At 40.4% G+C, this 26,542-nt stretch overlaps 9 protein-coding genes across 9 annotated transcripts; 6 read left to right on the top strand and 3 right to left on the bottom strand.

Annotated features, from left to right (window-relative positions):
• Nucleotides 1-425: 425 nt before the first annotated feature.
• Nucleotides 426-2,738, top strand: VPS4_2 (Vacuolar protein sorting-associated protein 4; the record flags this gene model as incomplete). Its single annotated transcript, XM_064830131.1, has 1 exon — nt 426-2,738. One exon carries the CDS (start codon nt 426-428, stop codon nt 2,736-2,738), a length of 2,313 nt encoding a protein of 770 aa, XP_064682633.1.
• A 1,430-nt stretch (nt 2,739-4,168) lies between these two features.
• On the top strand, nt 4,169-5,079 carry ATC70_010926 (uncharacterized protein; the record flags this gene model as incomplete). Its single annotated transcript, XM_064830130.1, has 3 exons — nt 4,169-4,303; nt 4,656-4,783; nt 4,848-5,079. 3 exons carry the CDS (start codon nt 4,169-4,171, stop codon nt 5,077-5,079), a joined length of 495 nt encoding a protein of 164 aa, XP_064682632.1.
• A 402-nt stretch (nt 5,080-5,481) lies between these two features.
• ATC70_010925 (uncharacterized protein) lies at nt 5,482-7,211 on the bottom strand (the record flags this gene model as incomplete). Its single annotated transcript, XM_064830129.1, has 5 exons — nt 5,482-5,753; nt 5,818-6,359; nt 6,413-6,545; nt 6,612-7,022; nt 7,079-7,211. 5 exons carry the CDS (start codon nt 7,209-7,211, stop codon nt 5,482-5,484), a joined length of 1,491 nt encoding a protein of 496 aa, XP_064682631.1.
• A 1,142-nt stretch (nt 7,212-8,353) lies between these two features.
• On the top strand, nt 8,354-11,024 carry ATC70_010924 (uncharacterized protein; the record flags this gene model as incomplete). The annotated part of the gene is made up of 5 exons (XM_064830128.1): nt 8,354-8,638; nt 8,863-10,226; nt 10,280-10,666; nt 10,717-10,781; nt 10,837-11,024. The coding sequence occupies 5 exons, from the start codon at nt 8,354-8,356 to the stop codon at nt 11,022-11,024; spliced, it is 2,289 nt and encodes a 762-aa protein (XP_064682630.1).
• Nucleotides 11,025-11,185: 161 nt separating this feature from the next.
• On the bottom strand, nt 11,186-11,572 carry ATC70_010923 (Plasma membrane ATPase; the record flags this gene model as incomplete). Its single annotated transcript, XM_064830127.1, has 1 exon — nt 11,186-11,572. One exon carries the CDS (start codon nt 11,570-11,572, stop codon nt 11,186-11,188), a length of 387 nt encoding a protein of 128 aa, XP_064682629.1.
• Nucleotides 11,573-16,654: 5,082 nt separating this feature from the next.
• Nucleotides 16,655-18,486, top strand: ATC70_010922 (uncharacterized protein; the record flags this gene model as incomplete). Its single annotated transcript, XM_064830126.1, has 4 exons — nt 16,655-16,668; nt 16,728-17,015; nt 17,179-18,107; nt 18,161-18,486. The coding sequence occupies 4 exons, from the start codon at nt 16,655-16,657 to the stop codon at nt 18,484-18,486; spliced, it is 1,557 nt and encodes a 518-aa protein (XP_064682628.1).
• Nucleotides 18,487-20,574: 2,088 nt separating this feature from the next.
• On the top strand, nt 20,575-21,182 carry ATC70_010921 (uncharacterized protein; the record flags this gene model as incomplete). The annotated part of the gene is made up of 3 exons (XM_064830125.1): nt 20,575-20,592; nt 20,652-20,823; nt 20,887-21,182. 3 exons carry the CDS (start codon nt 20,575-20,577, stop codon nt 21,180-21,182), a joined length of 486 nt encoding a protein of 161 aa, XP_064682627.1.
• A 72-nt stretch (nt 21,183-21,254) lies between these two features.
• Nucleotides 21,255-22,690, bottom strand: ATC70_010920 (UBC core domain-containing protein; the record flags this gene model as incomplete). Its single annotated transcript, XM_064830124.1, has 6 exons — nt 21,255-21,774; nt 21,825-21,992; nt 22,053-22,144; nt 22,213-22,307; nt 22,364-22,517; nt 22,571-22,690. The coding sequence occupies 6 exons, from the start codon at nt 22,688-22,690 to the stop codon at nt 21,255-21,257; spliced, it is 1,149 nt and encodes a 382-aa protein (XP_064682626.1).
• An 897-nt stretch (nt 22,691-23,587) lies between these two features.
• FOL1 (trifunctional dihydropteroate synthetase) lies at nt 23,588-26,471 on the top strand (the record flags this gene model as incomplete). Its single annotated transcript, XM_064830123.1, has 8 exons — nt 23,588-23,739; nt 23,800-23,866; nt 23,932-23,970; nt 24,029-24,985; nt 25,050-25,172; nt 25,227-25,321; nt 25,388-26,139; nt 26,191-26,471. The coding sequence occupies 8 exons, from the start codon at nt 23,588-23,590 to the stop codon at nt 26,469-26,471; spliced, it is 2,466 nt and encodes an 821-aa protein (XP_064682625.1).
• Nucleotides 26,472-26,542: the final 71 nt, after the last annotated feature.

Genomic DNA, 26,542 nt, shown 5'->3' with positions numbered 1-26,542 from the left:
TCCATTGGCCAGACGCCGTATTTAAAAATCTGTAGAAAATTAAATACCGTTGATTTCTCAAGAATTAATACATGCAATTTGGAATAAAAAGCTATTGTATAGTATTTCAGATATGCATGCATGCAGCCAAATAACCAATTTCAGTTTGATATTGCTACATCTCGACGTGTAGAGGATTTTGGAGTAAGGTTGGGAATGATTTTCAAGTGGCGGAGATGACTGATATTTGAGGATTCCATTGGCCATTTGAAACATCATCTCATCTGCCAATGCATCCTTAGCAGATCTTCGAATCACAAACTAGAACGGAATTATGCAACTTAACACAAATGTAGAGCTGAAAAAAAAAAGTATAAATAGCAAAGTTAAAGCCAACATTTCCATTCATTTTTCATTATCTTTTTATTTCATAAATAATTATTACAATGGTTGTTGCTACTAACCTCGGTTTCCCTTACGTCGGTGCTAAGCGTGAGCTTAAGAAGTCTGTTGAGGCTTACTGGTCTGGAAAGATCTCTTCTGATGAGCTTAAGACTGCCTACCAAAAGATTCAAGAACAACACTGGGAGTTGCAAAAGGAGCAAGGTATTCAACACATTCCCTCTGGTGATTACACTTTGTATGATCGTGTCTTGGACACTGCTCAACAATTCGGTGTCATCCCCACTCGTTACCAACACATCCAAGATCCTCTTCAACAATTCTTTGCTATGGGTCGTGGTCTTCAAAAGCCTGCTACTGCCACTACTGAAAAGGTTGATGTCCCTGCTCAAGAAATGAAGAAGTGGTTTGATACCAACTACCATTTCATCGTTCCTGAATTCGAACCTAACCAACAATTCACTCTCCAAAACCCTCGTGCTGTTGAGCAATACAACACTGCCAAGGCTCTCGGTATTGAGACTCGTCCTGTCATTGTTGGTCCCGTTACCTTCCTTCACCTCGGTAAGACTGCCAAGGGTTTCGAGAGCTTTGATACTCTCTCTCTCCTCCCCAAGGTCCTTCCTCTCTACATCGAACTCTTGAAGCAACTCGAAGCTGCTGGTGCTGAATGGGTCCAAATTGATGAGCCTGCTCTTATCCTCGATTTGCCTGCCAATGTCAAGGCTGCCTATGAAGAAGCTTACAAAGCCATCAACGCTGCTACTTCCATCAAGACTTTGGTTGCTGCTTACTTTGGTCGTGTTGAGTCCAACATCTCTGGTCTTATTCCCCATGTTAACGGTGTCCATCTCGATCTTGTTCGTGCCCCTGAGGAACTCGATGCTATCTTGCCTCAATTGAACAACTCTCAAGTCTTGTCTCTCGGTCTCGTCGATGGTCGTAACATCTGGATCAACAACCTCGCCAAGTCTATTGAGTTGGGTCAAAAGGCTGTTGCTGCTCTCGGTAAGGAACGTGTCTTCATTGCTCCTTCTTGTTCTCTTGCCCACTCTCCCTTCTCTACCTCTTTTGAGAAGAAGATTGCCGAGAAGAACCCCGAGCTTCTTAGCTGGTTGGCTTTTGCTGTTGAGAAGACCAAGGAAATCTCTGTCATTGCCTCTGCTCTTAACAACGGCCCTGAATCTGTCAAGGACGCTCTTGCTGCCAACGCTGCCGCTATCGAGTCTCGTCGTACTTCTGCTCAAACCACCAACCCTGCTGTTCGTGATCGTGCCAACAACATCCCTGCTGCTGACTGGAAGCGTCCTGCTGAATTCAGTGTTCGTCGTCAAGCTCAAGTCAAGAAGCTCAACTTGCCTCTCTTCCCTACCACTACCATCGGTTCTTTCCCTCAAACCAAGGAAATCCGTGTTGCTCGTCAAAAGTTCAACAAGGGTGAGCTCTCTACTGCGGACTATGATGCTTTCATCAAGAAGGAGATGAAGCAAATGGTTGAATTCCAAGAGAAGGTTGGTTTGGATGTCCTTGTTCACGGTGAACCCGAACGTAACGACATGGTTGAGCATTTCGGTCATCTTCTCCACGGTTATGACTTCACTGAAAACGGTTGGGTTGTCTCTTATGGTTCTCGTTGTGTCAAGCCTCCTGTCATCTTTGGTGATGTCTCTCGTCGTGGTCCTATGACTGTTGATGAAACCGTCTATGCTCAATCTCTCACTCAAAAGCCTATGAAGGGTATGTTGACTGGTCCTGTTACCATGATGAAGTGGTCTTTTGTCCGTGATGATCTTCCTCTCAAGGATGTCTGTGCTCAAATCGGTCTTGCTCTCCGTGATGAAGTTGTCGATCTTGAGTCTGCTGGTATTCCTTGTATTCAAGTTGATGAGCCTGCTATTCGTGAAGGTCTCCCTATTCGTCGTGCTGATTGGGATGCTTACCTCGATTGGTCTGTCGGTTGTTTCCGTCTCTCTACTGCTGGTGTCCGCAACGAAACTCAAATCCACACTCACATGTGTTACTCTGATTTCAATGATATCTTTGATGCTATTGTCGATCTTGATGCTGATGTCCTCTCCATTGAAAACTCCAAGTCTGATGAGAAGCTCCTCAACATCTTTGCTGTTAAGAAGTATCCCCAAGAAGTCGGTCCTGGTCTCTTTGATATTCACTCTCCTCGTGTTCCCTCTGTTGAAGAGATGTCTGTTATCTTTGACAACGTTATCAAGTACATTCCCAAGGAACATGCTTGGATCAACCCTGATTGTGGTCTCAAGACTCGTGGCTGGCCCGAAACTGAAGCTGCTCTCACCAACTTAGTTGAAGTTGCTCGTCAATTCAGAGCCAAGTACGCTTAAATTTCTTAAATCAACAAAAAAGTTCAACACTACTTTACTATACTACCTTAGTTAGATATCCCATTTATATTTGCTTTTCCTTATTTCTGTATAAAGTTCAACACTGTATCATAGTCTATTATCAATAAAATTATCTAGTCATTTTAATTTTGTAACATTTAATACTCAATCTTTCTAATTTTCATGTGAGAACTGCTTTGGAAAGCATCAATATAATGCATCTTAAATTATCTCATAAAGAACAAAAGTTGCACTTTTAATCAAATCTGCATAGGCAAAGCGAAACATTATAACAACGAATAATTCCTTGACAATCATACAATATACTCAAATGCTGCGAATAAAAACAAATGTTCAAAACCTATGCCAACTAAGCATCTAACCCAACATTTGATGATATTAACATATAATAAGAGGGGTGTGCCGTAGCGAAGCGAAGGAGGAAACCCCTAATATTCAAGAAGCAAACCCGGCTTTTCAATCATGTTATCAACGAGCTTACCAACAACATAACGCATCAAACTCTGCATGAATTAGCTTTACCGAAATCAACATGCCTCCTGTTCGAATTAGAAGTTGCACAGACTGAAGAACTCCCCTTCCAGAAGATTTTAGCTACCAAAGATATGATTCATGCCGTGTAAATAAAAGCTATAAAGCAAAACATAACTCAAAAAGGACTACATATCAAGATATGAAGGCTTGAAGGCTGTCAGGCTTGGCTGTAATTCATGCGTTTGTTTGACAATAGGCGTGTTCTCGTTATGATACAAAGGCGTAAATACCTTGTATGCATTAACCTTAATTCAGAACATGCTGTTGCATCTAAATATTTATCTGGAAATGTTAGGTTGAGCAGCATTGTTGTGTCGCTGTATCATAGCACAATGATACAGCCTATTACTAAGGCGATGGCGATCGTAAGACGCGTTGGGCATTTTAGACGCAATAGATCATCTGCATCTAGTATTCAATATATTGGATTGGCTTTCAATTAAACAATCTACATACGAAATATCGAGAGTGATCTGCCTACGAGATGAGTTTTGCAGCAGTGGCACTTGAGCTCATCTCTATTTTGTTACTGGCGTTGAATGATAGCTAGCATAATTGCTTGCAGAAAATACACCGCAATTCGATCAAATACAAGTCTAATAGCAGAAATGGAGGCAGCAACAAAGTTTACTATCAAACAAGTGGCATTTAAGGAAAGCTATGAAGTAGGTATTGCATCTACTAGTCTGGCATTTCAAGGGTTGATTATTTCGCTCGTTACAAACAGCTAAATGTTCAAATGCAACCATCAGATAGGTATTTGTAGCAATATGCATTGACGCAAACCACCTATATCAATAAAGTAGATGATATGTATGATATCATGAAGAGCATGAACTGTATACATTCCTATAAGGCTCTTTTTTTCAGATCAAATGTATCTATGCCTGCTTGAAATGCGGGATGTCAATTATTCTACTCCACCGGAAAGCCGAGAGTCTCCTACAAATGCATCCATTCTGCTGACAAGCATCCAAATCTTTCCCTCTATTTCACCGGTGTTACCAATGGTAAGAGAGGCTCATCCATCCATCCATCCATCCATCCATCATCCATCTGTTATATGCATGTGCAAAGAGAGAAAGGCAAGGAAACTACCAGCACATCACAGTACCAGAGATGAAATTGGCATTCAACTGAGGAAATTAAGCGACATGAGACAGCCTAATTCAGCACTAGTCATTCAGCCATCGTTGTTCTTGTTTTACTCGCCCATACACATTACCTGAAATACCAGTAATACCAGCAACTAACTCTACAGCACATGCGCATTTCCTCTCTGTACATATGTGCATATAGCAGCATTGGGTAGATTGGCACCTCATCAACTTGTTTTGCTTACAATATGACCATCATAATTAGGCTATCGTTAAGGCTTTCGAACTTCGTAACAAGAACAAGGCTGAGCTCGTCAAGATCCTTGACGAACAAAAGCAACAACTTGCTAACATCCGCGTCCAAAAGGTCGCTGGTGGTAGATCTCAAGAAATGTAAGTGGAAATTGATGTGGAAAAAGATACAAAGAAAGGAATACTCATTCATTGCGATTGATAGTGGTGAGGCTCGCAAGAACGTTGCCCGTGTCTTGACCGTCATCAACCAAACCCAACGTGAACAACTTCGTCTTTTCTACCAAAAGAAGCGTTTCACTCCTCTTGATCTCCGTGTCAAGAAGACTCGTGCTATGCGCAGAGCTTTGACTCCTTTCGAAAAGTCAAAGAAGACTGTTCGTGAGCAAAAGAAGTTGGCTCATTTCCCTCTTCGCAAGTATGCTGTCAAGGCTTAGATTTGCACTCATTCAAATGCCACCCCCCTTTTTTTGATCCTTCTCCAACTCGACACCTACAACAAATAGCTTTATGTTTTTTCCAGAATAAAAACTGAATGTTTTTAATGTAAAGAAGGAAAGACAAACATAATTGGAACATGGATGAACAGAGAATGCTCGGCAGGATGATTAGAACTAGAACAGTGTGGCATCCGAGGTAAAACATGGTCAGTCGTTTGGATATGGTCTCCCTAGATGGATCAGGAGCTTTTGAAATCTGACCATCTTCAAGTATTAAGTTTTTCATGCATTGTGCAATGATCCAAACTAAGAGCGTATCATGATAGACAGTGTAGCAGGTTTTATATTTATAATTTGTATGAGAAAAGGTAAAAAAAAAAAAGTCTAATTCATGTAAGGTTACCAGAACGGTTTTGACATAGTCTTTGCGCACTGCATAGATGGAGATGCTGAGGATGAAGAGGCAGCCGTAGTGGTAGTAGTGGTAGTAGTGGTAGTAGTAGTAGTAGTAGTAGTAGGTCTGAACATAATGTCGCTCGTAGAGTTGTTTGGAGAAGGTATGGGAGATGTTATATTGTGATTATTATAAGCACCATCATGTTGGTAGTATGGATTGTGTTGTGATGAGGCGCCATAAATTACATTAGATGCTGCGGATCTAGTTACGTTTGCTATACAACTTATAAAATTAGTACGTGCATGGAAAGCTGTTCAGAACTCTCTATCCATGTGTACCTTGTTGGCCCTGACTGTATCTATAATTTGATCTTTCTTGTACCGAATCTTGCTGGCCATGGCTGGTATTGACGGTAGAATAATCGGTCAAAAAAGATGGACTTTTGACGTTAGTAGCGGTCGTTGCTGTTGTTGTCGTCGCGGAAGAAGGATGATCTGTTTGATGCTGGCTGTAACTTGAACCGTTGTTGTTACTACCTCGTGGCTGCTGTTGATGATGATGGTGATATATGCCATAAGTGTCATTCACTTGAGGCACAATATCATCTACAACCGAGCCTGTATCCCGAGCAGTAGCCAAAAGGTCTAGAGCAGATGTGGAAGTTGGATAGGGTGAATTTGTCTTGTAAAAGCTGCCTTGACTTGGCGATTTCGCATGATTGAAATGGTGGTTTGATGACGAATTGGAATTATTAAATCTGTTCATTTGATGCAAATGAGAAGGATACAAATAAGAGGCTGGATCATCCGAGAATATAGGGTATAGTACATCTAGAATCTTGAATTGGTTGGCTAGTGCCTTTGCTCTTACAAACGGAATCCTATTAGACTTGTAAGCATGTCATTGCAACGTTCCAGTTTGATGCTACTTTACCATACGCCTTTCAGATGCATTGCTCCCACTTTGACGACCACTCTACCGCGCTCGTTTTTCAAGATGCCATCTCGTTTGCCTCGTGACATGCCTGCGACGTTTAATAATTTGGTTCCATTGATCATGTTATTGTCTATAATGTAATGCAAAATGTCAGTTTGCATTGTCAACAGATGCTCAAGGATCTGCCCGTACTGACCTTGACGCCGAGCAACACAAATACCGCGGCAATCTACTTGGTAGCATATGGTGCTCTCATCTTCCCACAAGGTAGTCGTCAATCTGGGTCTGCTGAGCGGTTTGTGGTTTCCAGATGTCCTGCTTGCGTATCCTGAATGGCCGAGATAGCTGCTTGATCGAGACAAGGCAGGATATGGCTGGAATAAATGCGCTGTCGAAGAAGAAGCAGGAGGTGGAGGCATAGTATTCGCCAAAGATGAAGTTGGGTAGAAGCAAGGTTGTAGTAATGAAGGGGTAGACGAAGGCACTGGCGGTAGTGGTGGTAAGGAAGGAGATGAGATGGTAGTTGTGTTTATGCTCGATAGACGAGTGTTGTTCATCAAAGAGAGCGATCTGTTCCAGCCATGATCATCGTTCTGCTGCCATTGATCTATAAGAAATTAGTAGCCGTTTCTAATTTATTTCGTGTGGTGGTGCATAGCTTACTTGGCATGTCTGATTGACTCACGGGAGATTGCTGCAATGGGTGTGTTGTGTAATGCGATTGCGATAGTGAGGAGGAGGAAAAGTCGTTGTTGTGAGCATGCTGTTCCTGCTGGTGGCGGCTACCTGGCTGCATGTTCTTGCTTATCTGATGTCTGTTTGATTTAATGTACAAGAGTATAAAGTGTGCGTGCGTTGATGCACATGTAAACGTACAATGCAGTTAGAAAATAAAGCTTGGGCAAAAGTGCAAAGACAGCAATGTTTGTTATGTAGAATCTACACAATCAAAAAGGTAATTGAACGAAAAGAAGAGAGAGAAAGAGAGAGAGAGAGAGAGTTGCAATAGAAGGGCTCTTATAATCATCAGCCATTTTTCGGGCATCTTGTCATGATAGAAGCTGTATGAAAAATTGCAAAATGTATTCAAATGACGATTTAACCGCAAAATGCACCGATTATCTATTGCAAATGAAAACGAAATTCTTATTCTTACCACCCGAAAATGCGATCGAGTTATGAGGTGATATGTTTTATTAAACAGTTCAGAGCTTTATGGTTTATCATGCAGCCACTTTTTGTATGAAGTTTTTGCTGTACGGCATATTGTACATGTTGCGAGAGAACCGTTTGCTAAAACCGAAGGCGATGATGCTGATAATGCGGATGATGACGATGGCGATGGCCTAAATACATGTTATCTGCAACAGGATAGACATCCGGGAGATCGTTCTCTTTTCATTTTACTTTTTTAGCGTCTTCTTATTGCATGTATGACAAGTGCACCCATAGTTTAATTGATATTTCAGATTCCCTAATTGAGCTTATTGATCCATTTCAACGTCTCAACATCAAATGATGACCCCCCCCCCCTCCCTCCTTGATTTTTTCATTTAAAATAGACGCTCAAATGCACTCAGATTTGAGCCCAAAGCAATTTGCTGTTTATCAAGTGAGAAAAAAAGAGAAAGAGAAAGAGAAAGAGAAAGAGAGAGAGAAAGCGATACAGCAACAAAAAAAGGGGATGGAGATCCTAAAAGGAAAAACTGTATTTAGGGACAATTAACCTTGGTGTTTAGGTTTTCTTTTTTTTTCTTCACTTTATATTTCTCTTGTATTCCTTTCCCTCCCTCTCTCTCTCTCTTTCCTCTCTTTTATACACACACACACATCAGGTTTCAACACATACACACATTCTCCTTGTTTTCGCAGCTTTTCTTGATTTCTTACTATTTGGCAAACAAAGCAAATTTCAATTTACAGCGTTGAAATAGAATAATGAGTTTCGAAACCACATCAAATTTATTAACTTTAAATAACGATCCCTTTCCAACAACCACAACTGCAACCACCACCACAAACACGACAACCACATCTGATGCAAAGCATGTCTCCAAATTGATCTTGAGATCTGCCCTGCAAAAGGCAAACGCAGCAGTCCAGTGTGATTCAACAAACGATGTGCTGGGTGCCATCAATGCCTATAAAGAAGCAATTTCTTTGCTGGAACGTGTTTTGTCTACAGTTGAAAAAGAAAACGACCGTCAGCGTTTGCAATCTATCGTAAGTAACAATGGGTTCATCTGGAAGAAAGGCAAATTCTTTCATATATATATTTATCTAAATGGAGGAGGGGCAGTGAAACCAGGGTTGCTGTTGGCAATAGACATGTATTTTTTTTTTTTTTTTTTTTTTTTTTTTTATTACTAGAATACAAAAATCAAGGGGATGTGAGAGGAGAGAAGGGCAAGCTGATCCAGCAAACTAACATTTCTCGCTCATACTAGCATGATTCTTATTCTGAAAGAATTCGGTTATTGAGTACAATTACTTCAAAATCAGAAACTGACATGATCACTAAACAACAAGTAGAGGAGCAAGAGCAATCACCCATCGAAGAAGCACCATTTCAACCAGAGAAACAAGAGACACTATGGTTGGCCAAGAAAGCAAGCATCCAAAGCTTCAGCTCCAGACAGTCGATCAACACCACAAGCACTGCTACAGCCTCAAGGCCGTCGCATGCAATGATGCTGAGAAAAATGACATCCTCCTCTTCAATTGAAGGCTCCATTCATGAGAAATCACCTCCTGCGCGCAATCATTGGCAGGATAATACTCCTTCTCCTTCAACTCGTCCTGTTAGTCAAAAGGAGATGCCAAAATTTCCTGTTTCGCCACCCATATTTCAGATGCAAGCTTCAAAAAGTACTCCTACGCATCCACACCATCGTAATCGTAGTAGCCGTCAACATAAACAGAACAATTACAGGCATGAGGATGCGGATGGCGACGACGACGATGAGGAGGAGGACAATATCGATCTTGACAGTGATGAGTTTGATCTGGACAAGGACGAGTACAGCCTGCTTGGCCCTCATGAGCCTATGCCAGCAAGACCGTCGCATCGCCGCAATAGCAACAATGACAGTAATAGATCATCCATCAGCTCAGTGGACTCGGCCCTTTCATCTCAAGACTCCCTTGTGGAACAGCCTGCAATGAATTTACCATCTTTAAAGAAGAAAGACCATGGTAACACACCTATACCAAAAGTGAGATCTGTATTCCGTGCTCGCACAAGCAGCCTCCCCAAAGCACCTATCATGCAAAGATCGTCGTCCATGTCAACAGTCGAAACTATATCATCGCCTACAGAAGTAGAACAGCATAAACAGCATCATCATCAACCAAGGGAAGCAATTTCCATTGATACCACGCCTCCCTCTCACTCTCAAACATACCCGGCTCAAATGATTGTGAATCGCCCCATTATCAGTCGGCCTTCAGTAGGCGGATTAGGATCCATGCGCAAGAAAGCTGCCAATCGATTGTCCATGGACGGATTCACTATTAGTAGAGCAAAAGAAAAGCTGTCCAACTCGCCGTCTGCTGGTAGCAACACCTATGGTAACTTCTTGAAGGACCACATTCAGCCAGTTGCTGCTGATGATCTGGAATATATCATGGACAGCTCTACAGCCATTCAGGATGATGTTTTGCCTCAATCTAATTCAAGCAACGAGGACCTATCGCTGCAAAACAGCAAGCAATCAAGTAGTAGCCATCTCAAGTTACTGCTTGCTCTTGAAAAGAGTATGCTGGAAGGCGCTCATATTACACAAAGACTGTATATACCCAAAAGCTTATGGTAAGACAATGTTATATATACGCACAGGGCGGCATACTGAATGCGCCATCTAGGCAACAGCCCAATATTCGACTCTCTTCCATGGACATCAAAGTATCAGCATGCGAATCACTGTTGACAGACATAGTACGCCTCGAGAACTGGTCCTATCTGGACGACCTCATCAGTTCCACTCGTCTTTTGGATCATTTTGAAACGTCAGTGGATCACCTTCAGATGACACTTTCCAAGAAATTGAAAAGAGACAGCATCATTGAAAGCAGTTCAAATAGTGGATCAAGCCAGCTCAGTCATAATGGAAGTATCCATCATAGCTCAAGCCGTGATTCCATATCCATGAGCCGTATGGACAGCGGAAAGAAGACACAATCCTTCATGTCATGGGGCACGAAATTGACAAAATCAGTGGAGCGAATGAATGCGTTTAGTTTGACAAAGACGTACGTTGTATAGGCAGAGTGTTTTGGCTTGTGCTGATTGTTTTGTTTAGTGAGGACCAGTATAAAAACTACATTGAAGTATTGCAAAAGCTGTTTGCCAAGATTCATGTGTTAGGTAAGCAATTTATCAACATGTACGAGTTCCATCAAACTAACTCGTTATATTATAGAACACTGGTTGAATCACTATCACACTGAAAAGCAAAAATCAAGACAAGTTCAGCATGATGTGTTGATTGCAAAATTAATCAAAATTTGTACTGTTATAAATACTGTTATAGGTGGATTCGTTGTGAGAGATATCACTGTATTACTTGCTAAATGGTTGAAACGAGGTGGCTCCTGGGTCAATGAGTAGACAACCAAGTTATATTATTATGTATTTATTTATTCTTACTACTACTATTACTATTATTATAATTTATTTGCTTAAACCCATATATAAAGTTTTCAGCTAAAATGTTTACTATTAGACACACTAATTTTCTTAGCACATGATGAGATGTCATTTTTTCAAGTTTAGGGCCAAACATCGCATTCAGCTTCACTCAAGTGGATATCAATGACATCGATAGGCATCTCGCTGCTTTGTTCTTGGTGTACTTGCTTTTGTGCGTCTGCCTTGTTATTCATCACCTTGTTATCTTTGATTTCAAGGCTGACACTCTTGTGGCATTCGTAGCCTGCACTGCGGCGATAGGCATTGACAAATAGTTCGTCATTCCATTGAAATCCTTGATGACGAGACATGATGACTATAGGGCAAGGTGCATACTCTGAAAAACTACTGCTGGCATACATGGAATGGCCAATGTTCTTGTCATAGATTCGATACTCGTAGTACTGATCGAGATTATTTCTGTGTGCTTTGATTTCGCTGTTGTTACAGTCTTTGTTATATTCCATGGTGGTATATAGATATCGATAGAATAAGATATAATGGCTTGTTTGAAAGAGAAGAGAAGAGGAATTGTTGTGTAGCTAGCATTGTTATGAATAAATTGTGTGCGCATTTTTTCGTCAAACCAAGTCATTTAGGTCATCAGATGATTTGTTTGGTTTCTGATTTGAAATATTGCATGAAAGGCATCCAGCGTTCGAGTAAGCATCATACGCCCGCCAAACTATTACATTGTTTACTATATTCATGAGCTTCATCTTCACTATATATGCTGTAAAGCATTTAAAAAAAAAAAAAGTAGACAAACAAATCATATCCTTTCAAAAATTCCTCCTGTTCGAATTAGAAGTTGCACAGACTGAAGAACTGCCCTTCCAGAAGATTTCAGCTACCAAAGACATGATTCATGCCGTGTAAATAAAAGCTATAAAGCAATACATAACCAAATTGGATAGTTTTCAAGCCTTCATATCTTGACATGTAGTCCTTTTTGAGCCACCGAAATGACGCCAAACGATTGTACTCGGGCAGTAGTAACTTCCTGACACCTTTGCTCAACTTTTTGGGCCAAAAAAAAACATGGCCAAAAATCGACCAAAAAGCATGAGGGGTACCTCATGGTTTTCATTGAAAATCAAACGATCGCGTTTTTCATCCTGAAAACGAAGACTTTTACTATGCTATGTATTGAATCAAAATGTTTCTCTCGATCCAAAGCAACTTCTGAAACCACTTTTATAAGGTTTTCATATGCAAAATATGGCTATTTTCGCTAAAAACCTCATTTCAAATTTTCTAAAATTGCTCAATAAGTTTAGTTAAAACATCTATTCTACTTGGCACCATTGGAAGCGCCTTGAAAAGTACTTCAAGAATGTATTAGGAAGTGTAGGGTGATCATTACAGTTCATATAGTCGTATGTTGTAAAATAGATTAAAGAAGTCGAAAAAAAACAAAATCTGCCCAATCTTGAACAAAAAGGATATACTGAGTTTGAATCGATTTTGGCTGCGGCATTGCTGCTGGCTAACCTAAATGCCTTTCTGTTGATGGCAATAATGATTGCGATGCTGATTAAATGACGATCATGGAATTGAAAGGACAATTCCTTAGCACAAATACGTTTTTTGGGGGAGCTTTGCCTCATAAAGGTGTCTTTTGCAATGACAATATCTCAAAAAAAAAGCCGCTGTAGATCTGATAGAAGTCCTGTATTTACACATGGTCAGCTTTATGTCGCCATCTATTAAGAGCATCAGCAGTAGCGAATGATATGGCAATTCTGTTATCAGAAAATGGTGATTGCAATGTACAAATGCTGCATAAAATATTGAATTCTCTTTCACATTGTCCCAATAATAGTTCTGTTTGATATCAGTGTAAGCAAAAAGGATGCTGAGGGAGCTACTTCCTCTCCTCCTCCTGGCTCTGATATAACCTTTCTTTTACTAACTAATAATTGGCTGTTTAACATCTACTTGATATATCAAAGTGTTATAATATCTGATTTAAAATGTCTTCGGTGAGAGCCCGCAGGGCGACGCCGACATCGAGCGTAGCGAGATAGATCAGCTAGTGAATGAATATACACTAAATACCCACATGATGCAGACTTTGTATAATGCTTTGGTATACCACAAATATTGCAGAATACTCAATAGAATTGAATGGTCTTTTGAAAGTGCCATCCAGTATACCCTTTGAAAATGGCCGTTTGTGCACTTGGTAGGGTTACGTTTTTTGAGAACGAGGCGTTACGTTAATACTAAGATACTTGTATCATACATGAAAGGCTGTCGCATCATTAAACATCTCAGCTGACAAGATGCTTTTTCGTAATTAAATTTAAAAGCTCTATTTTTCATATCTAACCAAGAACACAAAGAATAAAGACATTGCAAGTACTATCCTGAATTGATATCAAAAGTTTGAAGACGGTATATGCACTGAACTTTAGTCAAATGCCATGCTAATGTGAAAGCTCTGTGGTGGGCTTCAATTGCTTCTAATAGACATGTGGAAAATAGTTCAACATGGCCAGTAGTTTTCTGTTCATATCAAGAATACATTTAATGAAGACTAGCGACAATCATTGAGCTCATAATCAAAAGCAAAAGTATTACGATTTTGCAACTCATGGTTTGTATTCCTATTTCCATTCGTTTGACAACCTGATTAGTAATGAAGAGCTAAAAAAAAATTACTGCGCCTTTTTGTTTCTTTGCCAGCATTAAAGATTATGACATTTGATCCAGTCGTAAATGCTTTTGAAATCTTTGGGGCTTGGTTCAGTACCTTTCATGTCGGCTGATATATATGATCAGAGCACATTGCTGGAGGGTCTTACTGTTGAGCTGCGTATATCCAATGATGCTTAAAATACATCTTTGCAGTGTTGGCAATGGATATACATTAAAATACGGCCCAGGTTTAAGGTTTTCAGGCACGTTTTCCAAACCCTGATTTGATTTAATTGCCTTAACTGGGATTTTATCCGTCATAAAAGAAGAAGCAAAGGCACTCCTCTTGGTCTCTGAATTTTGGAATGTCTTTCGATATCTTCTGTGCTATTGACTTGGAATTTAAGGTTGATGTTCAGGGGTTATCATCAACGGTAATGCGTTGTTTGTTCTATCTATAGATGGCACAGGTATTTCAAGGGTAATCTGTATACATTGATCGGAAGAACAGATGAACCAAGGTATTCTACGCTATGATATTGTACGACAACCTGAACTCTACTGCTGTTGTACATCATTTGAATGATGGTAACTCAATAGAAATGGGGCTAAACAGCCAGTTCGTGATCTAACACCGAGTCATAATCGTCAATTAGGAATGACATGAAAATGGAAACTGTGCATCTGACAGAGCACGTAAAACAGCACTGTCGAGAAGTACTTGATCCCTTCACTTTAGACGCAATGTACCATCACCATACCTACTCGTATCACCTAAGCTAGGTGTATAGCCCACTCGGTTGTACTACCAAACGACGAAATATTTCTATATATAGAGAACGAGTATCTAGCTACACAATATACCACGGAATCTAATGGAAGTTCTGATGCGACTCTCAAAGTCATTGTCATAGTGGCTATAAAAAGAGAGAAAAGATCCATCTGTGTATGGGAATCAATAAACATCTACTTATTGCGATCGGTTCGACAAACAATACATGAAATCACAACAAACATATACGTTACTGCGCAACAGTTATGTGATGGAAATCGCTAGCTGTCCAGAATAGCATATTAGCAGAAATCGCAAAATCCTGAATGATACCGTGCTGATAGGAAGTTTTACAGCACCTTTTTGTTGAGAACGAAAAGATGCTTTTACGCCAACATTCGGCAACATGCAACATATGACCACCCATGCCTTTTTGATCTACCAAGCAGCGTGATTTGCTTTTCCAAGACAAACATTCAAGCTTTGTATAGCAAGTATTCACACCATCTTGTCACATGCCTCTTGATGTTATAATGTTTGTTGCATGCATGAGTAATTCCTCAAAGGTGTAACTTGGATGACCCTACCACACGAAAACTAATCCAGGCACAATGTCGATTTGCCCAAGAATCAAATGTACTTTGCGCTGTCGATCCAGCAAGTGCACAGGATAGTGGCGATTGAGTTGATAGAGTCTTGATGCACTGCTGCCAACACGATGTCCATTTATATTTTTGACATAAACTCAAAGGAGGCTCGAGTAACACGAGTAATTTTGGAGAAAATTTTTATCCGTTCCGGATGAACAAGCAAGCTATCAAAGAGAGATGTATAAATATACATTCTTTCAGCGATTGTTTTCGTCGATCTTTATATTGCTCGGATCTGAATGCAACCACGAATGCAGCAAATGGGTTTACCCTTTATAAACGCATATAAGCCCTCATCTTGTTAGTGATTTTCTTTTTTCCTTTTTCTCCCAATTGGCAATGTAACAATGCAGCATTTGATTTTATGGGGTGATTCTCATGTTTGTAGTTTTTGATTTAAAATAAGAACAATAAGGCCAGGGAGCCCATCAACTTTGAGATTGGCTGTTTCAAGCAATTGCATGGCATACATTGCACCACATGTGTCCCCGCCTTTAGCCGATGCACATGTTTATTACAGTATCCATTTGGCTTCTTCATTTTTAGTGTCGACATACAGCAAGAGGTGAATTGACTAGCCATCTGTGTATTTTGTAATTTGAGAAACGAGCAAGATCATTGGATTTGTACAACGATAAGTTTACGCGGATGATTAGTTTACCGGCTTTATATTACCTAGTTCATCGGGCCGAAAAATATAAAGATGGAATCACTTGAATTAACTTTTACCACGTTCTCCAGCAACAACATTGATGATGAAATCGATGAGCAAGCTACTGTGAGCATAGCTTAAAGTTAAAACTGTGGGGTAAACAAAGAATTATGAAACAAGTGGAGAAGCAGATTTGATGGAATGACACTCAACAAAGACGATGACACCTTTGAGCAGAAAAAGGGTTATTCGGAGACGGTAGCAGACAAACAAATCTTTTTAGTTTTGTAACATTAGAAAAAAAAAAATAGAATTGCTGAAGGATGCATTATGGGAAGGGACATTTAGCGTTGAAATCAAATATTATCATATCGAGATCAAGGATTGAGATCCTTTAGAGATCGCAAACGTATCATAATTGACAGCAAATTTGATTTTCTCTGGTTTCATTTTAGGCCGATGGCAACTTTTATATAAAACAAAGATTTTTTTTTTGATTTATAATTTTCCTTGTGTTCCCTAATGCTCTTTGTATGGTTTTGGGTTTCTGAAATAAAAGACTATTTCTTATTCGACATCTCGTTCTTCTCTCTTCTTTTCTCTTTTTTTTCTTCTTCTTATTCTCCAAACTTTTTCCTTGTTTCTTTCAAATCTTGTTACATCCTCTTGTTAAATCAAACATCGCCGCATCACATTTAGATTTTAAAGGATTAGAAAGAAATTAGGTAAAGCGCGTTTGCCATGCAAAGAGTGCTGTTTTGTTTGTACAAATCTAACAAAATTTCTGTTTTTTTTTTTTTTTTTTTTTTTTTTTTGCTTGTATATAAACAGTATGTCTTCATCAAGGTAAGGAAATGTCATGAAGGTGTCAAAATGCCATGACATCTGATCTCTGTTTGAAGTAGCATTTTCGATCCTCGCTCTATTGAATCAGCAAAGAATACAGTCGCTTCGTTCATGAAGACCGCCTTCTCTCAGCAAAACGTATCAGCCACTGCTGTTATCTGTTCAGCCGTAGTTGGTTTGTTTGCTTATGAGCAATATGTCTATCTTAAGAAGAAAAAGTCGTTGCCTGGACCCAGCTTCAAGATTCCAATCATTGGCGCTTTCATGGACTCTCTTTACCCTACATTTGAAGGCTACATGAGCAAATGGAAGAGTGGTGAATTATCATGTGTTAGCGTGTTTGACAGGTAAATATTTTCTTGACGATTTAGCTAGTCATCAGATAAGCATTTATTTGATTGTTGCCTATCAGTCTCATAAATGCGGGGGGTAATATGGGGCGGTGCTGATGATGATGGCGATGGTGTAGCATCATTCAATGTCCGTTATATTGACCGTTTTGCACTATAGATTCGTAGTCATCGCTTCCACCTGTGAATTGAGCCGTAAGATCCTCAACTCTCCTGCCTATGTGTCTCCTGCTGTTGTTGATTCCATGAAGTATATTCTTTGTGACGATAACTGGGTTTTCTTGGGTGGTAAGGCTCATGTGGACTACCGTAAGGGGTTAAATGTTTTGTTTACTCGCAAAGCATTGGGCATCTATATTCCCATTCAAGAGAGAGTTTACCAAAAGCACTTTGATGAGTGGCTCGCTTTAGGTGGCGTTTCAGAACAATATCAACTGCGCTTCCGTGAGCTCAACATGGAGGCCTCTCTTCGTGTCTTTATGGGCGATTACATGTCTGATGAAGTTGCATCTACCATCTCCCAAGAATACTTCAACATTACTGCTGCATTAGAACTTGTCAACTTCCCTATTCCTTTGCCTGGCACAAAGGTCTACAAAGCTATCCAATCTCGCAAGTACATTGTCAAGCACTTTATTGAGAGTATCAAGGATAGTCGTATCAGAATGGCTGAAAAGGGCGCCGAAATCAAGTCTATGATGGATGCTTGGATCAACTCTATGAATGAATATGAAGTTGAATGTGCTGAGGCTGGCAAGCCTGCACCCAGAAAGTTTGATGACCGTGAAATCGCTTTGACTCTTTTGACCTTCCTCTTTGCTTCTCAAGATGCTACCTCGTCTGCTTTGACTTGGGCTTATCAATTATTAGCTGACCATCCTGAAGTGCTCAAGAAGGTATACGCTGAACAAGTTCAAGTTCGCAAGGGCGATCTCAAGCAAGAACTCACTTTGGAGCAAATGGAGGAAAGCACTTATCTTCGCCAAGTTGTCAAAGAAATTCTTCGTCTCCGTCCTCCTGTATTGATGGTTCCTTATCAAACTACTCGTGAATGGCCCCTTACCCCTAATTATACTGTCCCCAAGGGCTGTAAGTATGCAACGATTCTCAATTTGAAAAAGATGTCTAAATTAATTTTATAGCTATGGTCATTCCTACTACTTATCCTGCTCTTCACGATCCTACCGCATATCCTAACCCTGATGCTTTTGACCCCGATAGATGGGGACCTAACGGTATCGCCGAAAAGTTCCCCAAGAACTTTATGGTATTTGGCAATGGCCCTCATCACTGTCTTGGCAAAGAATTTGCCATTATGCACTTGATGGCTGTCATTGCCCAATCATCTCTCCAATTAGAATGGACACATACACGTACTGAGAAGAGCGATGATATCTCTATTTTCGCTACTATTTACCCTCAAGATGGTTGTATCATGAGCTTCAGACCCAAGAGCACCACCGCTTAATTATCTATATTTTTACTCTATTTATTGTTCTTATTTCTACCTCTTACTCTCATCTTTCTCCCTCCCATACTTTGGTTCCTTTGCATAAATGTCTCAACTCTTTCAATCATATTCAGACATGAACATAGCCTCTTTTCCATCTAATTTCTCCCTCTTTTTAATCTTTTCTAAAATATAATATTATACTTATCAATCATCATCATCTACCTTTGAATGCCTTGTAAATGACTGACACTTGAAATGCCGTTTGATGTGTCTATCGGCGTAAATCTTGATTATATAGTAATGGATTACTAAGACGATAACAATTTTGATTTTCGCAACGTTTGCGTTTACCAGATCTACAAATGCGCAATAAGAGTGAAAGACAGTAACCAGGTGGAGCTATTATAGTACCTATGTTGCAAACTAATTGGTATTACCACTACCAGCATCATTTTCACCACACCTCCTTCTTAAATACCATTCTTCTTTCCTACTTCCAAAAATCGCTTTCAACTTTACATTCCCAAGAAAATCTTGATCAATTTCTTTGATTTGTAACTCCATTATTATATCCAGTCTTTTTCCCTTCTCGACTTCCTTTAGTTGGGGGACGTTTAAAGAAGGGCTTTAAATAAAGCATTCATTTGCCCTAAAAAAAAAAGAAATTTGATCAATTTGCGACTTGCTTGATTTATTTTATCAAATTCGACTATATAAATCGTAATCATCATCCCACACTCCCTTAAGCTTCCTTGGAGTACTTTTCAAGACGCATCCAATGGTGCCAAGTAAGATAGATGTTTTGAATAGACTTATTGAGTAAATTACGGAAATACGAAAAGAGATTTCTGGCCAAAAAGTCAGAATTTTACATATCATGGTCCCACAAAAATGATTTCAGGGGTTGTGTTAGATCGATAGAAATATTTTGATTCAGGATATATCATAGTAAAAGTCTTCATTATCAAGGTAAAAAACGCGATCGTTTGATTTTTGATGAAACCCATGAGGTACCCCTCATGGTTTTTGATCGATTTTTGACGATGTTTTTTAGGTCCTCAGAAAGTTGAGCAAAGGTGTCAGACAGTTAATGCCAGATCAGAGCAACCTTTTGGTGCTATTCCGGCAGCCTAAAGCGGCTTCTAGCACGAGAAATTGCGGCTCAAATGCACCAAAATTTCGCTGTAATTTGCATATTTTGGAGTGGGTAGGGGGGTAATGCAAGTATGCTGCCTGCTGTTCACAGACTATTTTCGTTGCTATAGACGCGAGCTACCTACGGGAGTTAGATTTGCAGTGACATCTTGTTTATAAAGGACTCTCAATTAACGGTGAATAGCCAAGAAGTTTATTAGCAGGTATCGTACAATAATGAAACACATCGATCATGTCTCCAGGTTTGTTTAGCGTCATGCCACAGTTTGAACTTAAGCAAATCATCAATACTGAGCCCTTAATCTCGGTCTTGTAGGTTTTATTATTATTATTATTATTTTGAATCGCATGATTGATTAGGATTACAATGTGCAAATGCTTTTATTACCCTGGCATTGGATGAGTACTATCAAGCATTGAGTTGTCAAATTATTTGCTATCGGACTTGCTATCTTCCTTCTTGGCTGCGGCGGCAGCGTCCATTGAAGCTTTTAGTGCCTTTAATTGCTCAGCTTCCTACAAGATTCATTTAGTTGGAATTCACTTGATGAATGCCATCATCACTTACCTTTTGACGAGCATATTGATCTTCAGCAGCTCTTTCTCTTGAGCCAAACTCCTTTGATCCTGCGGTGGCTCCAGATTGATTCATGATCTGTGTATATAATATGATTGAAATGGATATGGAAAGTAAAAGAAGAATGACGACTACTCCACACGATTTATATCAAAAGGAACTTGCCAGAATCGAAAACTCAGCGGAAGACTCCATTGACGCATAACCATTCCCGTTTTTTCCGAGCTACAAAGGGTCCAATCAATGAATGCATTGTCGGCAGATGTGTGATTGCAAACCCTAGTGCGTATAAATAGCTCTAAAATGCAAACTGCTCTTACGAATCTTTATACTCTTTTTTTTTTACCCACTCAATCCTTTATTTATCAACTATGGCTCGTTCAAGACAAGTAAGTTGCTTCATGTTTCTCGCAAAAGAGTGATGCTCATTTAGCATGAACTCAATTAGACTCGTCGTGCTGGACCTACTCAGCAATCTCGCAGCGCTCATTCCATGCCTGCAAGACAAGCTCCTCCTCCTAGACAACAACAGCAACAACAGCAACATGCTCCTGTGCAGCATCAAGCTCCTCCTCCACCTGCCGTAGCACAACCTCGTCAGCCTGGCATGTTTGCTCAAAGTAAGTGTGTTGATCAAAATGAACCTTTTTTAATAATTGTACTAACATTTAGAAACTATATAGTGGCTAGCACAGCGGCTGGCGTAGCTGTTGGCAGCACAATAGGTCACGGCCTTAGTAATGCCGCTTCATCCATGTTTGGCGGTAGTAGCGACTCTCAACCTCAAGAACAGCCTCAGCAAGAATACCAACAACCATATCAGCAATCTATGGCTGCTCAAAATCAAAATGGAGCATCGTGTGAAGCTGATGCAAAAGCATTTACCCAATGTCTTGAAGCAACGAATAATGACATGTCTGCCTGCAAGTGGTACCTCGACGCATTAAAGCAATGCCAACAAATGGCATCTCAATATTAGAGAAATAAAGATTTGCACTTATTTATTTTGATGAATGTTTGGGATATGGGTCTCTTTCTTTTATTGTCTGATTTATCTACGTTCATAATCAAAATCGAGTTCAAATTGAACATAAGGTCGGTAACTGCTGTCGTTGACAGATTGTAAGTCGTGATCCAAGAGCTCATCTTGGTTGTCACTCTTGATAGCTTGACCGTGAACACCACCCAAGCGACCATATTGAGCAACGAGCGTTTCATCAATCTTCTTTTCGAATTTAGGCTTTGGTGAAATGGTAACTGAGCAGAAATCAGGAGGCAAACCGTAACGGAGCACTGATTCAACAAAAACTCGAAGAGCTTTGAGATGCAGCCAAGAAGCAAAGGTTTCGCCAAAGTTTGTCTTTGTTAAGCGCAGCAATTCAGCTTGTTGCTCACGCTCAGTAGCATATGCCTCCTCTATTTCACGTTGTTGGGTTTGCAAAGCATCTTCGTCATAAGTGAAATCGCGAGGAATGAATCTCTCTTCTCTAGCCTTATGACCAAACTCATCAACAGTTCTCTTGAAGACTGTAACAGTGAATAATCCAAACTCTTCATCCTCAGCAATCTTACTAGTCTCACATATCAGCATTAGAGCTACAACAGCGTCAAGGCTACTTACACTGAGGAGCGAGGGACGACCATATCCGTCAGCGTCTCATATCTGTTGTTCCATTGCTTGAAAAGTGTCTTGGGAACAGCAACAATCAAGGTGGTCAAGAACTCTGAATTCAAAACACAATGCTGCTTCTTGACAATGCCATTCAAGTTGCGAACTGATAAATTACCCCTAGATTGTATATGCAATGTTAAAGGCAGCGTCCACAGAGATCAGAGATGTATACGTTACGTTTGCTTGCGTTGTAATGTTTGGAGTGCGTTCTTATTCTGGGTATACAAATTCAACTTGTTCTTCATGACATTATCGATGGCTGTAACTTCCTGAAAAAAAAGGGGGTTGTTGTTCAACAGGCGTTTGGTTGATGTTTCATCATTTAAAATGGACTTACTTGGCTCAAGGTTGCAGTGGTTTCTTGCAAAGACTTATCGGTGCGATACTTCATGGCATTCCATGTAAAGGTGGAGATATACTGGTCAATAGGCTCTACGTTGTGGTGTTATTAAACGCGTTTTTCTCTAGACGAGTGCATCGAAACTCACTATCATTCACTAACAACTGGTCTTGCAAATTGGCTTGTTGGCCTCGCAACAAGGTGTTGAGCATGTCGGCCAGCTTGTTTACAGATTGCTCAAATACAGTATCGTATTTAACAAGATCATCAGACAAGAGCACCAAGGCATCCAAAGTACCAATCTGTGGTCCACATTACTACATATTAAAGCAAGATGTACAGTGCTAAATCTCACCTTGAAATCAGGAATATTCATCTTGTATACTTGAGCATATTCGGTCAGCTTTCCCTTGATGTTTAGATAGGTGTTTTGCTTGTCTCCCAGAGCAGGAACCGAAATAAATGTATACTTCATTTTGTATATAGAACAAAGAGTGAGAGAAGAAAAGAAAAAAAAAAAAAAAAGATAGCGAAACAAACAAACAGGTCTGAGTGAGATGAGCGTCTCGTTGTTCCCGAACTAGAAACTGCTCATCATCAGCATCATCGTCGTCGTCGTCGGACAGCCAAACGTACACAACCTACAGCCATGGCGATGTGTTTTTTGAGGTGCGTAATTCATGCTCGACATTGCGCTTGACATTCAGGAACGCCAAAGCAACTCAGGCATGTTGACAGCAGAATAACTGCCTTGGCTACAGTATTTGGCCTTGATGTTCCAAGGAAACCAATCAAACCAGATATGCTATATGATGCAAATGCTTGACATATGCTCATCGTTTCTCGGTGAGTTCCATGTTGAAGGTTAAGTATGCTTTAAAAACATAGGTAGGTCGACTGCATCTTCAAGTTGGCAGCGAATAGCACACTGTTCAAAGAAGCAACAGGAAAAGAAATCTTAACACGAACAAATGTGAAACATCAGATAAAACAGCTGCCTCAGAATTGCCAAATTTGCTAGTAAAATCGTAGATCTGCGAATTGTCAAGCAGTGCACAACTAGGTCTGGATGAACTGGTATTATTTAACATCTCACCCATACTGCTAGCGACTCTTTGTAAAGCCTTAAATGAAAATTTACAGGATCGAGATTTTGATTCCATATAGGGTAATATGTTTACGCTTTCTTTTTGAAGCGATACACATAGTAAGCGAAAAAATGTCGCAGGGTCGTACTAAGAGCGTAATTGAAGTGTTGTATAATAATTCCCTGTTTTGGCAAGATACATACAATCATTTTCTCTTTTATTATCGTTTCTTGGTGCATTTTCATTTATTGCTCTTTTTATTTCATTATCATTACATTTTAGAGATGAGCAGCAGTAATTCATCATCATTGACTTTTGTGTTTCAGCAACAACCAGAAGATGCAGTCAAGCAATTTCTGATGGAAACACTCGAGAGAAAGGAACTGCCCAAAGGATCTCTGCAGGATATACTAAAGGATGGCATTCTGCTATGCGAGTAAGATCAAACGGAATCTAGCAGACAGCGAATCCAAGGCTAACATCTTCTCGTGCACAGATTGATCAAACGATTCTCGCCTAACGAATGCATCATCAAAAACGAAGGCGGCACCATCTTTGCATATGTAAGATTTTGTAAGACTCGGATCTATTGCTTGGGTTGCTAATTTCTCCACTTGATTGTACATAGCAAGACAACATTGGGCAGTTTCTCCGAGTTGCCGAGAGTGTGAGTACCGAATGGCGCTACAGCATGAATAACTCAAAACTCATTGACTTTATCATAGCTTCATATACCCCAGTCTGACTTGTTCCAAACTGTAGATCTATTAGAAGGAAAGCGAATGCAGAGCGTGATTTCTTGCCTTTTAGCAATCAAACGCATCATGAGCGAAAGAAAAGTAATACCCACGAAACCCACATCAGAGTTTCTGACGACAGGCAGAAAGAGTGGTAGTCGCAATTCTCACCTGTTGCTTACACCTTCATCACCTCCAGCAGCAGCTACCTGTAACGGCAATGCATACAATGTGTTACAGGCCAACAAACACGGTAACACTTGTCGCCCCAGCTATCAAAAGCGTTTCTCAAATTCATCCTTCAGCGACGAAAAGAAGCTGCTGCCTTCACCACCCACTACGCCACCCACTGCAAATACCACCGCTGCACACCAATACCTGCTGCACACCAAGGCAAAAAGCGCCAGTGTGCCTTATATCCCAACTAGTAGCAAAAACAACACGAGCTGTGAATGGCCCAAGCAATCTACTAATGCACGACGAAGCTCGGAGTTTACTGGCGATGTAAGGAAGATATCCTTGGAGAAGAGATTCCAGCAAAAGAGCACCAGTAGCGGAAACAAGGGAGGAAGTGGAGCAGGAGGCTATGTCAAATCTCAAGTGCATATGATTACTACCAACAGCCACCTGGCAGTGGCAGAACCCAATGTAGTCTCAGTGAAGCGATACTCTGCTTCTGACAATACCAATGATATGACGACTGAGAAAAGTAAAGCTGCTAAAAGTAGCAGCTCAATGCCAATGCCGAAGCCCTCTAAATCGACACCCTTAGTAGCAGCTACCAATGTCACTGCAACAGCCAAGACAACTGCTCCCAAGAAAAAGACCACAGCTGATAACAAGATGAAGCATTATACGGATTACAATAATAGAAAGACATCGCTAAAGAAGATGGGATCTTGCGCTCTCACAGTGGAAAGCGACGATGGGACGTCTGCAGTTTATGTAAGCTTGTTTGATAATGCGGGAAATGCAATGATTACGCGCTAAAACCGCTTTGATGAAACAGGCTTTGGGAAAAAGCATTGGCAAAGGTCAATTTGGAGAAGTATTTGGTGGCCTCAACATGGACACTGGAGAATACGTAGCCATTAAGCGCATCAAGAGAAATCAGATGGAGTGTGATGATATGGTGCGTGAAAACTCAGTTCAGTTTTTGGGGAGCTAATGCTAACTTTTTGAATAGAACGAAGTAGGTGTCTTGAAACATCTCAATAGCGAGCACATTGTAAGATACAAGGGCTTTTGCAAAGACAAAGAGTACATGAACATTATTTTGGAGTAAGTGGTTTGTACATACACACAGCCAGATGCTACTTGACTCTAATAAATACATCATCTACATAGGTACGTCGAGATGGGATCGCTGCACAACAACATCAAGGCATTTGGCAAGTTTCCAGAAAAACTAGCAGCTTCCTATACCTACAAAATCCTGTCAGGGCTCCATTATTTGCACTCAAAAGATGTGATTCACTGCGATTTGAAGGCAGCAAACATCTTAATTACAAAAACAGGGGGTCTCAAATTGACCGATTTTGGTGTTTCCTTGAGTCTAAAGATGAAGGACGATGAGAATACAGGCGAGCCTGCAGGAACACCCAACTGGATGGCTCCTGAAGTCATCAAATTTGCTGGAGCGTCCGCTAAATCAGACATCTGGTCTCTCGGCTGCACAATTGTAGAGATGCTGACAGGCAAGCCACCATACGCAGGCATTCCATCATTTGCAGCGCTATATCGCATCGTAGAAGACGACGAGCCACCTATCCCAAAGAACATTGCACTGTCTGAGGAAGCGAGAGAGTTTTTGTTGGCTTGCTTCAAAAAAAACCCAGAAGACAGACCAAGTGCATTTGACTTGATGCAGATGAAGTGGATGGAGGCTTACTTTCAGCAAGACCCATCATTCTTGTCGCTCCCCAGTGATGAAAGACAGACAATCACGAAGAGCAAGAGCGAGACAAGTCTAGAGCCAAGTACGAACCGTAATGATTTCTTAACACATCAGTTTGTGGACTACCAAACATATCAAAAAGGAGAGGCATGCTGTGGATGCAACATTCAAATGAAGCGATTGTGGGTCAAAAACTGCCAAGGCAAGTTTCTTTGAATATGACAGCAAAGCACATTACTGACATACAGTGTAGATTGCCAGCTGAAATTCCATCCGCACTGCATTAACAAAGCACCATTGTGCACCAGAGGATATCACATCAGCTCCACATTCATCAAATCCACTGCACCAGACGAAAAGAAGAGATATACACCATTGGGCCCACTGAACACCAATTTCAAAAAGACATACCTTCCAGTTATAAACCCTGATAACATGGCATCTCGCAAATACCATCAATACAAATCCGAGGGATATGCCACGAGTAAGAATGATACAAACAGAAGAAATATGGCATCTTCCATCATGACCTGATCTGTGGCATCCATCTTGGGATTCCAGTTTGTAAATAAAGACTCTTAAAGACCAATCATCATACGTCTCTG

This window comes from Mucor velutinosus (genome assembly GCF_035048745.1).
Source record: "Mucor velutinosus strain NIH1002 chromosome Unknown tig00001564, whole genome shotgun sequence".
NCBI classification, from domain to species: domain Eukaryota; kingdom Fungi; phylum Mucoromycota; class Mucoromycetes; order Mucorales; family Mucoraceae; genus Mucor; species Mucor velutinosus.
Note: the sequence above shows the minus strand (reverse complement) of the source record. Positions and strands in the feature narration are given on the sequence as shown.